General features: G+C 45.7%; 2 protein-coding genes across 3 annotated transcripts in view; both read left to right on the top strand.

The window, feature by feature from the left end:
* Positions 1-14,143, top strand: part of LOC106507314 — a 58,589-nt gene that overhangs the window by 35,543 nt on the left and 8,903 nt on the right. The window lies entirely within an intron of this gene.
* On the top strand, positions 3,504-7,308 carry PROP1 (PROP paired-like homeobox 1). Of its 2 annotated transcripts, none has more exon segments than NM_001001263.1 (3): positions 3,504-3,944; positions 5,144-5,376; positions 6,133-7,172. In NM_001001263.1, coding segments are annotated over 3 exon segments (681 nt in total). In that variant the 5' UTR covers positions 3,504-3,835; the 3' UTR covers positions 6,472-7,172.

Here is a 14,143-nt window from a genome sequence, read left to right as displayed (position 1 = left end):
TGCATCATTGTCCTTTATCAGATATATGAATTAATACATGTTTTTATCAGATACATTTCACAGATATTTTCTTGCAGTATTAATATGTACCTTGTCTGCAGAAGTTCCCGGACCAGGGATCGAACACTTGCCACAGCAGTTACCAGAGGCACTGCAGTGACAACACCAGATCCTTAACCAACTGAGCAACCAGGAAGCTCCTGTAAATTTGTCTTTAAATTCACTTATCAGTGTCTCTTTTGAGGAGCAGAAGTTCTTAATTTTGATGTTCAGTTTATCAATTTGTTCTTTTATGCATGGTCTTTTGGTGCCATAGCTAAGACTTGTTTGTGTAATCCAAACAATCCAAGGTCCCAAGGGTTTTTTGAACCTATATTTTGGAAGTTTTATAATTTGGGATTTTACATTCATATCTGTGGTCCATTTTGAGTTAATTTTTTTTTTTTTTTTGTCTTTTTGCTATTTCTTGGGCCGCTCCCGCAGCATATGGAGGTTCCCAGGCTAGGGGTCGAATTGGAGCTGTAGCCGTTGGCCTACACCACAGCCAGAGCAACACGGGATCCGAGCCGTGTCTGCAACCTACACCACAGCTCACGGCAACGCTGGATCTTTAACCCACTGAGCAAGGCCAGGGATCAAACCCGCATTCTCATGGATCCTGGTCAGGTTCATTAACCACTGCACCACGACGGGAACTCCAAAAAAACCAGTTGACATTTTATATGTGGGTCTATTTCTGAATTCTGTTCTTTTCCATTGATATATTTGTCTATATTGATGTCAATACCGTCTGTCTTGGTTATTATATTTTCATAATAATTCTTAGATTTGGATAGTGTAAGTCCTCCAACTTTGATCTTTTTCAAAGTTGTTTCTGCTCTGCCAAGTTTTTTGGTGTGGTTTTTTTTTTTTTCACTGTCCAAATTATTTATTTATTTTTTGTTTTATTGAAGTGTAGTTGATTTATAATGTGATAATTTCTGCTGTACAACAGTGATTCTGTTATACATATACACACATCTGTTCTTTTTCAGATTCTTTTCCCATATCAATTATCACAGAATATTGAGTAGAGTTCCTTGTGCTATACAACAGGTCCCTGTTGGGTAGTCATTCCATATACCTCAGTGTGCATATGCCAGTCTCAAACCCCAGTCCCTCCCTTCCCCCACATGTCCCCTTTGGTAACCATAAATTTGTTTTTAAAGTCTATGAGTCTGTTTCTGTTCTGCAAACAAGTTCATTTATATATTTTTTTAAGATTCCATATATAGGTGATATCATATGATGTTTGTCTTTCTCTGTCTGACTTACTTCACTTAGTATGATAATCTCTGGGTCCATCCATGTTGCTGCAAATGGCATTACTTCATTCTTTTTATGGCCGAATAATATTCCATTGTGGTGTGTGTGTGTGTGTGTGTGTGTGTGTGTGTGTGTATATCACATCTTTATGGACTTATGGTTTTCTCTGGCTATATGCCAAGAAGTGGGATTGCTGAATGGTATGGTACTTTTATATTTAGTTTTTTAAAGGAACCTCCAATCAGGCCATTTTGTTTTTTTTGTTTTGTTTTGTTTTGTTTTTTGTTTTTTTTTATTTTCCCACTGTACAGCAAGGGGGTCAGGTTATCCTTACATGTATACTGTAATTGTAATCAGGCCATTTTGGATGCCTGACCAGAGTTCCTTTGTAGGGTTAGGGTATCTTGAGTCAGCAAGAATACTGGAATTCAGTGTTTGCTTGTGCGTCCAAGTTGACTCCATGGATCTTGTGAGGTCAGGGCTGTCATGGGGCTCAGGCTGTTCTAGGAGGTCACAGTATACTCCAGGGTCAGGGGTGAGGGGTTGGCATCTTGAATCAGTGCTTCTCGACTTTAATGTTGTTATGGAGTGTATGTTTGTGGCTTAAATATGTGTTGAAGCTCTAACCCCAATGTGGTGTGGTGATAGTTTGGAGATGAATAGGGTTAAGTGAAATTATGAGATTCAGGCCCCCATGATGAAATTACTGTATGAGAAGAGGAAGAGAGACTAGGGGGCCGTAGTCTCTCCACCTCATGAAGACACAGGGTGGCTGCCTGCGATCTAGTTTCCTAGAGCTCTCAACAGAAACTGAATCAGCTGGCACCTTAATCTTGTACTTTCCAGCTTCCAGAACTGTGAGAAATGAATGTCATAATGTAAGCCATCCAGCCTTTGGTATTTTGTTATGAGCTGATGAAGGCAAGCATAGAGTCAGTTCTATTGGGGGGGGGGTCTTGTTATGAAGCAGATTCTGAATCAGTAGGGTTGGGGGCGGGGGCAACATTCTGCATTTCTGACAAGCTCTGATGTGCCACTGATGCTTCTGATCCATGCCCCATGTTGTAAGCATCATGGTCCTAGAGGATTACCACGTTTCTCTATCTTGAATTGTCAGGATGCTATTAGAGGATGTGCGTGAAGGGTTAACGTAACCTTAGCATAACCTTGGGGGTCGGCTGTCCTCTGGGTACAGTGTGCTCCGAGGGGATTGGGGGTGCTCATTGATTCAGTGTGTTCTGAGACTTACAGAACTTCATGGTGGGGGCAGCAGGGATCTCCTAGTAGAGGAGGAATATTCCAGGTTTCAGTGTGTCCTAGAAGATCCTAGAGTCTAGGGTATTGGGTTGTCTTGAAAGGGTCAGAATGTCCCAGGGATGTCAGAACGTACCTCAAAGATCTAAGTCTCCTCAGGAAGCAGTAAATTTTGGGTGTCAGAGTGTCCCGACTGCTCAGCGATGCTGGGTGTCTCAGGGTTTCCCTGAAGAATCAGATGTCAGGATGTCAAAAGAATCTCAGTCTCCTGCAGAGTCCTGAGTTCCAGAAGGATCAAGATGCACTCAGAATTCAGATGTTCTTGAGGGTCAGGCTTTTCTGAAGATCTGAGAGAAAGCCATGGAGTCCTGGGGGCTTCAGGGTGAATGAGGAGGTGATGTTTGGGGGAGGAAGGCAGAGAATACCTGACAACTATGATATCTAGACGTCTCATCCTATGGTTCAGGTTGTCCTAAGGGGGTGTCCAGTGCATTCTGAGAATCGGGGTATCTAGAAGGGGCCAGAAGGCACTATGTCTTTTAGTTTCTTAGTTTCCTGGAAACAGGTCTTTGGGACTCCCCCCCACATGCTGAGATGCCAGGCAGGCCTAACTCCTGGCCCCCATCTGTACCCCTCCTCCCATGATGGGTATCTGAGGAGGGGGTCTCAGGAGGAATGCATTTTCTCCTCCTTCCCCTGCCTGCTCCCAGGAGGGGATTTAACAGGACAAAAGCATTTGGTCTTCTGGGAATATGAGCTCTTGGCCCCAGTCCCCAGACCCTCCAACAGCACACCTTTCCCTCATCCGGCTTGTGATCCTCCCCTGATGATGGGGGCTCTGGTGACCAGGCAGTGATTGGATGGGCCCACAGGGGCGAGGAGGAGGTCACTCCTCCAAGGCTCAGGGAGAGAGGGGTGGTGTGGGGTTGCACACTGGGAAAGTAGGCAGCCGAGAGCAAAGGGAGAGAGGCGCATCCCAGAGGGAAGGGGCTGGGAGAGGAAAGTAGAGACTAAAGCGGAGAAACAGGGTGAGGGCAAGGCAGACAGTGAGATGATACTCAGCGAAGGAATGGGGAGTGAGGAAAATTAGAAAAAAGGAGAGAGAGGGAAAGATGAAGCTATCTAACTGTATCTATGCAGAGAGAGAGACTCTGAGAAAAATTTAAACAGGGGGAGAAGGAGCCAGATACCAGGCACAGAGGGGGAACAGAAACAGGAAGACTGATCCACAGTCAGAGCCTCAGGCACGCGGGACTGGGCGTCTCTGGTCTTTGCCATGGAAGCAGAAGGGAGGCGTGAGCAGGGTAAGCCAAGGAAGGGGCGAGTTTGCAGCAGCCTCTGGCCGGAGGGCTACCCAGCTGCTGGGACTCTGACCGCCAGAGTGGGTGAGTGAATCTCCGGGGAGTGGCCCCCAGGGGCTGGCAGGCGTGCGGGCTCCAGGCCCAGGCTCTGTGGGGGCAATGGTCTGCCATGAGGAAGGTGAAAGAGGAGAAACAAAGAACCAGAATCCTAGGATGTTCAAAATGAGGGATGCTTGGAAAGCATAGGGCAGTCCACCTCCCTTGCTGTGGGGAACCAAGGCCCTGGCATTGATGAGCAGCACACGCTGCAGTGGGGCAGAGGCAAAGCTGAAAGCTACCTCCTCGCTACCTGACCTCAGAGTTCCCCCACTGCTCAGCCTTCTCTGGGGATGGGAGCTGGAGGGGCCGGGGCTTTGGATCCGTGGAGAGCAGGGGGCCAAGGTGGACAGTGAGCACTGGGCAGGGACCACCCCTGTGGGTCCCCATGGGGATGGCTGCCTCCCTCCAGACATCTTTTCTCCACGTGTGCCTTCCAGGTGTTTCCTTTCGCTCCTGGGTCTCTCTCCCCCAGCTGGCTCTCAGACTAATTAGTGTGGGGGCTTTAGTGAGCCTGGAGGGAGGCAAGGCAAGCCTTTCCCACGAGCTCAGATTCCTGCAGGCTGGTGGCCGGGCCAGAGCAGGGATAGGGGAGACGATGAAATGTATGTGTGGGGAGGGCGTGTCTGCACAAAGACGGAGGAATGTCTCATCTTCCCAGGTGAAGGGTGTGGGACGAGGGGACCAATATAAAAGTTTAAGCTGAATGTGACCACGAGAGCAGGGAGCAAGTAATGGGGGTCTTAGGGAGCTGGGCAGTTTGTTAGGGTGTCAGTGCGAATAGGAGATCCACGGAGTGGGACCCAGGAAGGTGGTATGTGTGCTCAGACAGGCAGAAGGCTGTGGGTGGGGCGTGCCTGACCTGGGGACACAATAGGGGTGTCATAGGGAGAGGGTACCCCATGCGGAAGTAGGGGAGACAGAGCGTAAGGGCCCAGGACAGCTGAGGCTGTGGGGAGGACTTCACGTGGAAAGAGCAGCCTGGGTGAGGGGTCTCAGAAGTGAGGTGGGGCTGAGGCAGAGCTGGGTTCAGCTAGTTATGAAAGCTGAAGAGTTTCTGGTCGGAGCAGAGCGTGCAAGCAGCACACCGGGCCCTAGTAGAATCTGGGGGTTCCAGCGTGTGTGGTCCGGGATGGATGGATGGGTGGGTCCGTTTGGCAGCAATCTCTCTCCCCCCTGCCCTTCAGACATAAGCACTCGACCCTACAGAAACCTCTCTGGCGTAGGAGCCGGGAGACCACGGCTTTCCCCGCAAGGAGGACAGAGGGGTCGCCCCCACTCCCGGCGCCGCCACCGCACCACCTTCAGTCCAGCGCAGTTGGAACAGCTGGAGTCAGCCTTTGGGAGGAACCAGTACCCTGACATTTGGGCCCGAGAGGGCCTCGCCAGGGACACAGGACTCAGTGAGGCCAGAATCCAGGTGATGGCCCAAGATCCACCTCCCCGACCTTGGGAAGAAATGCAGATTTCGTGCCTAGGAACCACTGGGGCATAAATGTTCAGGGCAGTATAACCCTAACCCAAATGTTCACCAGAACAGAGCCCCAGCCAACAGCCAACATAACCTCATCTGCATCAGGATTGTCCCTTGAGTTGAATCTTAGTGCTCACCTAATCTAACTTGAATTTCAGTGTCTACACCAACCTCAATATGGGATGTGAATTCCAAGAGAAAATTCAGTCCTACCTATTCACATACATGGGGAACCTTGTACCCAACCATGGCCTTGGAGCGCAATCAGCCTGATGCTCCTTCAGTCCTAACCAGAGAGTTAATTAATCTTCAGTATAAACCCTAACCTAAATCCAACCTGGTCTGTAACAAAATCATCCATAGTCTTAATCTCTAATAACCCTAGAGGAAATTTCCCATTCTCCAGGGAGGCAAAATGCCATCGTGTCACATTTATCTCTTTCTTGTTGGAAGCTGACTTTTCTCACTCAGAGCTGTAGCAGGGCAAATTTAGACACGGATGGGGGCAATGGTGTGGGCCTGGCTTTGTCTCTAGGCCTGGCTGAGCCGAGCCTTCTGCAACAGCTTTACTTCCTCTGGGGACGTGGGAGAGGCTAGCGCCTGGTCCCTGTACCTTCTGTCACTGGGGGAGGAGGGGTCCCATGTGAAATGCCATCTGTTTGAGAGAGGGGCTCTGACGTGGGTCTTCTCCCTCCTCCTCAGGTCTGGTTCCAGAACCGCAGAGCTAAGCAGAGGAAGCAAGAGCGGTCACTGCTCCAGCCACTGGCCCACCTGTCTCCTGCCACCTTCTCCGGTTTCTTGCCCGAGCCCCCCGCTTGCCCCTACTCCTACCCAACGCCACCCCCACCAATGACCTGCTTCCCTCACCCCTACAATCATGCCCTTCCCTCTCAGCCCTCCACGGGTGGCTCCTTTGCTCGACACCCCCAGTCTGAAGACTGGTATCCCACCTTGCACCCAACCCCCACGGGTCATCTGCCCTGCCCCCCAGCCCCACCTGTGCTTCCCCTCAGCCTTGAGCCACCAAAGTCCTGGAACTAAGGTTAAACAAGCGCCCACAAGATACTTTCCCAGCCCTCATGAAACACAGAGGGTGGCTTCCTTTCCTTCTAAGGGTGAAGTAGAAATATGGTGAAGGGAGTTGCCACTGCAGCACAATGGGATCAACAGTGTCTCAGGTTCAACCCCCAGCCCAGCACAGTGGGTTAAAGGATCTGGCATTGCCACAGCTCTGTCATAGTCTGGATCTGATCCCTGGCCCAGGAACTCCATATGCCGAGGGGTGACCAAAAAAAAGAGAGAAAAAAAAAAAAGAAATATAGTGAAAGGCAGCTCAGAGATTGGGAACTGAAAAATGGGAGCTCCTGATGAAGGTTTACTGAGGTGTTTCATTGAGTGAATTTGGGGAGGTGAAATTATTGGAAGACACAGGTAAAGAGCCCCATTGGAGGTGACTGGTAGAAGGATGGCATTGATGGAAGCAGTGGTTGCCGCTGGTGAGTGGAAATGGTTGAAGGGAGTAGAATTGGGGGGGCTTCACTCATTGAGATCACAATCAAAGATCTTCATCCCTGTCGTTTCTAGCTGATTTCAGTAAGGCTTTGGCTTTAAAGTCTACCTGTACATCCTTTTCCCCTCACCACCCCCCAAATCACTCATTAACGTGTGTTCCTTCCATCCTAGAAATAGCTCTTGAATTTATTCTTCTCTTTTCCTTTCCAGCAGACACTTTCTTTCTGGCCCCACATTTTCTAATTAATCCTTCTCCTTCGTTCCCTTAGTTCCAGTCTTTCCCACTGCCAACAGATCTTGCCAATCCGATCATCAAAGAATGGCTCTCCGATGTCTTACAAAAATAAATAAATGATATCTAGTTTGCTTGGCTTGTCTTCAGCGTTGTCTTCAACCTAACTGTAAGTCAGCTGCATGTTTTAACATATGTGGTTTTGTTACCGAGCAAGGGCGCCTGTGCCTGCAGCACAGAAAGCCAAACTCTGACAATAGTTTTGTGTTTACCGCAAAGTAAGGGTTTCTTGCAGGCCGCCAAGCAAAGGCATGGGAGACCAGCCTCAGATCCACTCCAGCGTGGTCTTTGAGTTGGGGGTGATCTTGAAGGGGAAGAACAAAGACACTGGGATTAATCATCATCTTGTGACATTTCTTTGACATTTCTTAATCGGAGTTTCAGGAGTCAAGGTGTCTCCCATTTAAATTCTCTGGCCAGGTGGTCCACGGCTTGGTGAGGGGGTTGTGAGCTCATCTTAACTCTGGAGAGACCACCTGAGTTTGTGTGTTCATGATGATGTCTATAATAGCAATTTTAGTACATTAACTGTTATCAAAAATAGCAATTTTAATCATCTAACTGGTTGATTGGTAGACATTAGCACAGGATTGAGGTCAGAAGGGACAAGCCAGGGGATAAAGTTTTGAATAGAGAGATTCATCATAAACTCGGTTTTAGGGGAGCTCAGTTTCAGTTTCTGATAGAGGAGAAATGATTTGATTAAGGCGAAACTCCTCCAAGCGCAAACCAAGAGTCTTGAGGTTCATAAGAGGTCATTTCGAGGGAAGAACCTGCTGTGAAGTGTCTCCCAACAGACACATGGTGTGGCCTAGTTGGTGGTGCCATATATATATCATAATGTTTATAATCCTTTTATTTTACTAATTTACTTATTTATATATAGGCCTACCTCACTTATTGGCAGGTCCATAGAAGAATTCTGAGTAAACAGACCTGTAAGAGTTTTATTTGTAGTTTTTTATATGTATTATTATATATATATATATTTTTTTTTTTGGCCACCCCACAGCATACAGGGTTCCCAAGCCAGGGATCAGATCCAAGCCACAGTTGTGGCAATGCCTATCCTTTAACCCACTGTGCCAGGCTGGGGATGGAACCTGTATCCTGGAGCTGCAGAGATGCCGCCTATCCCCTTATGCCACAGCAGGAACTCCTATATGTATTATTTTTAAAAGTCTGGAATCAAAACCTCTGTGATATACAATTGTACTTCCATGTAATTATCTCCTTGGGCCAGACTGCTTTCCAGAAAGATAATACTGGTTTGCACGCCCTCAAAAGTATCAGTGTCAAGTTCAGCACCTCCTTATCGACCTTGATCGTTTTGGACAATTTGTTAACTGAGAGTGATGTCTCCTTGTTGGTTGTTTTTTCAGTTTTCATTTAATTGATTGCTAGTGGAAGTTAAAAATAGTTACATGTTAATTGGCAATTTATATTTTTTCTTTTTTTCATTTTTCGGCCACACCCAGGCATGTGGAAGTTCCCCAGCCAGGTATCAAACTTATACCACAGCAGCAACGCAAGCTGCTACAGTGACAATGACAGATCCTTAACTGGATGTGCCACAAGGGAACTCCTACTTTTTTTTTCTTTTCTGCACTGCTTCTCTGAGTTATTTGTGTATCTGAGCATTGAGCTAATCATCTTTCATTAGTGCTTGAGAGCTCTTTGTGTATTAGGGATCTGAATCTCTGTTCATATATGTTGCAACTATCTTTCACCATTTGATGTTTTTTAGCCTTTCTAAACAAGGGTTTCCTGAGAGAATTCAGCCTTGGTGCTGTAGATACCAATTGTTTGTAATGAGTTAGCTTCTGTTTTCAGCTTCTAAAACGGTACCAGTTATATAGAATTGGTAGGATTGAGAAAGTAATCACTCAGTTCATTTTCTGCATTCTGTGGTTCACATGAGGAACCCCAGGTGAGAACTCTCCCCTTGTTTTCGCCGTCTTCATCCATGTTTTCATCATTATTTGGATCAAAATATTATACCTTGAGTCATCTGAAATTTATTTTAGTTTGTGCAGTAAAATAGCTATCTAATGAGCTAGCTAGTTTTTCCACTATAATTTATTTAAAAGTCTGACATTGATTTGTAAAAACATTTCTTCACATATTAAGTTCTCATATGGGACAGCTGTAGACTCCTAATTCTTTTTCACCAATTAGCTTCTCTAGTCTGATACCAATAGCATAGTGTCTTAATTACCAAAAATGCGGGATTAGTGATATTCTAAAATGGTAAATTTTCTTATCCAAATATAAGGTATGTCCTGACATTTGTTCCAGACTTCTCTCACGTCCCTCAGGAAGGTTCTTTGTTTTTTCTTTTTCTTTTTTTTTTTTTATTTATTTTTTTTCATTTTTTTTCATTTTTTTAATTACTCAAATGAATTTATCACATCTGTAGTTGTATAATGATCATAACAATCCAATTTCACAGGATTTCCATCCCACAGCCCAAGCACATCCCCCCACCCCCCAAATTGTCTCCTCTGGAGATCATAAGTTTTTCAATGTCTGTGAGTCAGCATCTGTTCTGCAAAGAAGTTCCGCCTGTCCTTTTTCCAGATTCCACATGTCAGTGAAAGCATTTTGATGTTGGTGTCTCATTGTATGGCTGACTTCACTTAGCATGATAGTTTCTAGGTCCATCCATGTTGCTAAAAATGCTGGTATTTCGTTCTTTTTAATGGCTGAGTAATATTCCACTGTGTATATGTACCACATCTTCTGGATCCACTCCTCTGTCAATGGACATTTAGGTTGTTTCCATGTTTTGGCTATTGCATATAGTGCTGCAATGAACATTGGAGTACATGTGTCTTTGCGAGTCGTGGTTTTCTCTGGATAGATGCCCAGGAGTGGGATTGCTGGGTCAAATGGTAGTTCTATGTTTAGTTTTCTGAGGAATCTCCATACTGCTTTCCACAGTGGTTGCACCAATTTACAGTCCCACCAACAGTGTACTAGGGTTCCTTTTTCTCCACACCCTCTCCAGCACTTATTGTTTGTAGACTTTTGGATGATGGCCATTCTGGCTGATGTAAGGTGGTACCTCATCGTGGTTTTGATTTGCATTTCTCTAATAATGAGTGACGCTGAATATCTTTTCATGTGTTTCTCGGCCATCTGTATGTCTACATTGGAGAACTGTCTGTTTAGATCTTCCGCCCATTTTTGATGGGGTTGTTTGTTTTTTTGGTACGGAGCTGCAAAAGTTGTTTATAAATTTTGGAGATTAATCCCTTGTCAGTCAATTCATTCACGAAGATTTTCTCCCATTCTGTGGGTTGTCTTTTTGTGTTGTTTAGGGTTTCCTTTGCTGTGCAGAAACTTAATAAAACAAATCTAAGTAGGAGTTTTATAAATTCCCAAATTATATATGCTCTTTGTAACAAGCCAACTCAAAAGAAAATTTTATATCATATAAGACATATATATATGAATATGTATTTATATATATTAACCTGGATTAATCACAAAAACCTCATGTTGAGCAAAAAGTTTTTCAGAAAAATACCTTCAATATAGCATACCATTTATATAAAGTTTTAAGTACACAAAATAATTTTAAAGTAAAAAATTTTAATATAGTTTTGCATATTAAATATTAAAATGCATATATACATATTTTATATATATATATAGTAAAATTTGAGAACATGCAGTTTCAGGAAGGAGAAAGTACAGTGTGATCCAGAAGATGCACAAAGGGGCCTTCAATTCTTCTGGGATAAACTTGGGTTTGTTATATTTATTAGTCCTAAGACTTTTTTGAATATCTGAAATATTTTATAATTGTTTAAGTTAAAGACCTTGTCCATCAATCCCTATTCAAAGCAACATGAGATAAATAAACAACGTTGGTAGTATATATATCTGTCTACAACTTATTATGCTTACAGAAAAATATACAAATACACAGTAATATATTTTTCCTTTTTAAAAATAAAACTAAGATCCTACCATATATAAATATAAGATACAAAAATATCTTTAAGGTGGATCACATAGATTTTATTGTTTCCATTCCGTTAACTAGAAATTCCAGGAGCCACTTAACCGTTCCCCTATCCTTCAAGCGTCAGAGCTGGTTTGAATATTTTGTTGTGTTTTACTATCACAAATACCACTGCAGTTGTTTCATTAAAGGATAATTCTTTTAAAAAAAGAGTAAAATCAGGACTCTCATAGATGTATTTAACTATTAGTAAGGCAACAATAAAGATGTCAAAGCCAGTTCAAAGGACAAAGGAAAGACATTGTAGATGAGGAACAGTGAAATGAATGCTTAAATGGAGGCAAAATTGGCTTCTTTCCTAGTTGAGAAGTGGAGTTTTTTAACCCTCCAGAGGACAGGATTGATTCAGTGTCTATAGATAAGACCTGTTTTGCATTGCTCTCAGTTATCTACAATATATGAGGCAAAGAAAGCCTCAGGGCCCACAATGAATCAAATAACCTGGAAAAGTGGTCCCTAAATCCTGCACAGCTTTCCATTAAATCATATTTCCCCCTACAGTTTTCTTACTTCTGGGACACGTGCTTTTTACTGCTGTAGAACAGCTGTCCAAGGTAGGATTGCTGTTAAGGGTTATGTACATTAACAATTTTAAGAGATACTGCCTGATAGATAGTTTACCAAAAAGTGTAGCATAGAAAGATGTCCTGTGCAGTTTTTTTAAAAATTTCAAGCATAGACAAAACTTTCCCAACATTTCTTGAATGTTTTTTATTTTTTAATCTAAAATAAATACGGAGGAGTTCCCGTCGTGGCGCAGTGGTTAACGAATCCGACTAGGAACCATGAGGTTGCGGGTTCGGTCCCTGCCCTTGCTCAGTGGGTTAACGATCCGGCGTTGCTGTGAGCTGTGGTGTAGGTTGCAGACGCGGCTCGGATCCCGCCTTGCTGTGGCTCTGTCGTAGGCCGGTGGCTACAGCTCCGATTCGACCCCTAGCCTGGGAATCTCCATATGCCGCGAGAGCGGCCCAAGAAATAGCAACAACAACAACAAAAAGACAAAAGACAAAAAATAAAAATAAAAAATAAAAAATAAAATAAACACGGAATCTATTTTTGTATACGTTGAGAATCAAGGGACTGAGTTTCTTCTAGATTGGCTGTCAAATATACCAGCACTATCTATTAAATAAAGTACCCTTCTGGTTGAATCAAATTGTTACCTTTATCATATATCATAAATTTCCTTAAGGTTTAAAAATCTATCCTTGGTTCTCTATTGGAGGGTTGGTTCTCCCAGTAGCTTTTTCAGGCGCACGCAGGCAGCGGCACACACCTGGGGTTCCCCTTCATCCTCCTTACACCCGCCGGTGAGCTGGCAGATGGGCGGTCAAGTTCTCTGTGCCTTTCATTTCCGCCTTCCCTAGACCCTCTCAGCCTCCTGTCCGACGGTCCCGTCCAGGGACCCGCTGCGGAGAAGGGGAGGGGAGGGGCAGGGGAGCAGGACGAGAGGGTAGGGTGCAGAGGAAGGCAGAGGGTGTTTCCGCGCTGCAGGTCTCTTCTTGCTGTCAGCCTGCACGGTTCCTGGTGCCTATGGGGCCTGGGACTGAACTGGAGGGGTTGGGCCCAGCGAGGTTAACAAACCATCTCAGCGTCCATGCAGGTGATCTTAGCCCAGGGGGCAGAGTAGGGTGTACCTCGACTCCTCCGGTTCCCTTGCCCTTCCTTCTCGGGAGAAGAGATACTCTTACCATTAAAACTGGTAGAAGGTTGGAGTCTGCCCCAGTTGGGATTTGGGGCAAAGCAGAAAAAGAACTTTCAAGCAGCAACATTCCCTCCCTCATCCCCACCAACCAAAGGGGAAATGCAGCCACATGAGGGTAAAGAAGTCACGAATTCATCTTTGCGTTGGGAAATCTAAATCGCTGGTTTTTCAGGAAGATCCTTTCCCAAAAGGATTCAAATCTGAGTTCGGAAACCGACCTTACTTGGAGCCCAAGATGGGTGTGCACGGTGTAGGGGGCAGGTGCTCTGGGGTGCCACAGCCGGGCGCACGGCTCCAGCCTATGGAGCGATTTAGGGCGCTGGGGTGCGCTACTGAAGACCGAGGGCCTGGACCGCGGAGTCGGTTGGTTGGCAGAGAGGGCGGGAGGCGTGGTGCTGGAGACCCTACGGATCCCGGGCCGGGAGGGCGCGGGGCGTGCGCGCTGCCAAGAGGGGCCCGGCAGCTGGTGAGTTTCTGCGCAACCTAGGCGGCCGTGATCTCGTTGCGCGACGGAGGAAAAACAAAACAAAACAAACCACCAAACCAGGCCTAAGAAAGCGGAGAAGTTAAAACACTGAGATTCTGTGAGAAACCTCAGTTGCCAAGAACATTCCATCGAGGGACCGGCTGGAACCTGCAGGGGCCTCTCCCGTACACCTGAGGACTCCAAGCCTGGGCCGCTTCCAACTCTACTAGCTTTACCTTCCCACGTTTCTATGTGCTTCAGGCACACATCGATCCCGGAGTCTGGCTCCTCTCCGGGCCTCAGGCTGCCTGCCGAATGGAAATGGCACCTGTTTCCTTCTTGGTGGCAGGACAAGCTCTTCAGGTTCTGGGCTTAGGGCCCCAGCAACCTGGCTGGGGCATCATGAACAACTTAAGGATGTTGAGAAAGACTCCCCTCCCTGCGCATCTCCAGTTTTTCCTCCTGGCTACTGAGACTGGCAAGAGAACAAGTGAAGACTCTTACCCACTGCCTGCCTGGAGGTGTCTCTGCGCAGCCCCTACTCCCTCCTTTCCTAGAGAGCTCTCCTGTTCCCAGTTCCCAGACTGGACATCTAGGCGAGATCAGCTCCACCCACCCACACAGATTTAAATAAGTCAATAGAGGAGAAGAGAAATCAAAGTTAAAAATCATAAAGACAGGAGAAGAGGGGGAGAAAAAAGAAGA

Source organism: Sus scrofa, chromosome 2, assembly GCF_000003025.6.
Source record: "Sus scrofa isolate TJ Tabasco breed Duroc chromosome 2, Sscrofa11.1, whole genome shotgun sequence".
Taxonomy (NCBI): Eukaryota; Metazoa; Chordata; class Mammalia; order Artiodactyla; family Suidae; genus Sus; species Sus scrofa.
The sequence above is the reverse complement of the archived record's forward strand: the minus strand, read 5'-3'. Positions and strand labels throughout refer to the sequence as shown.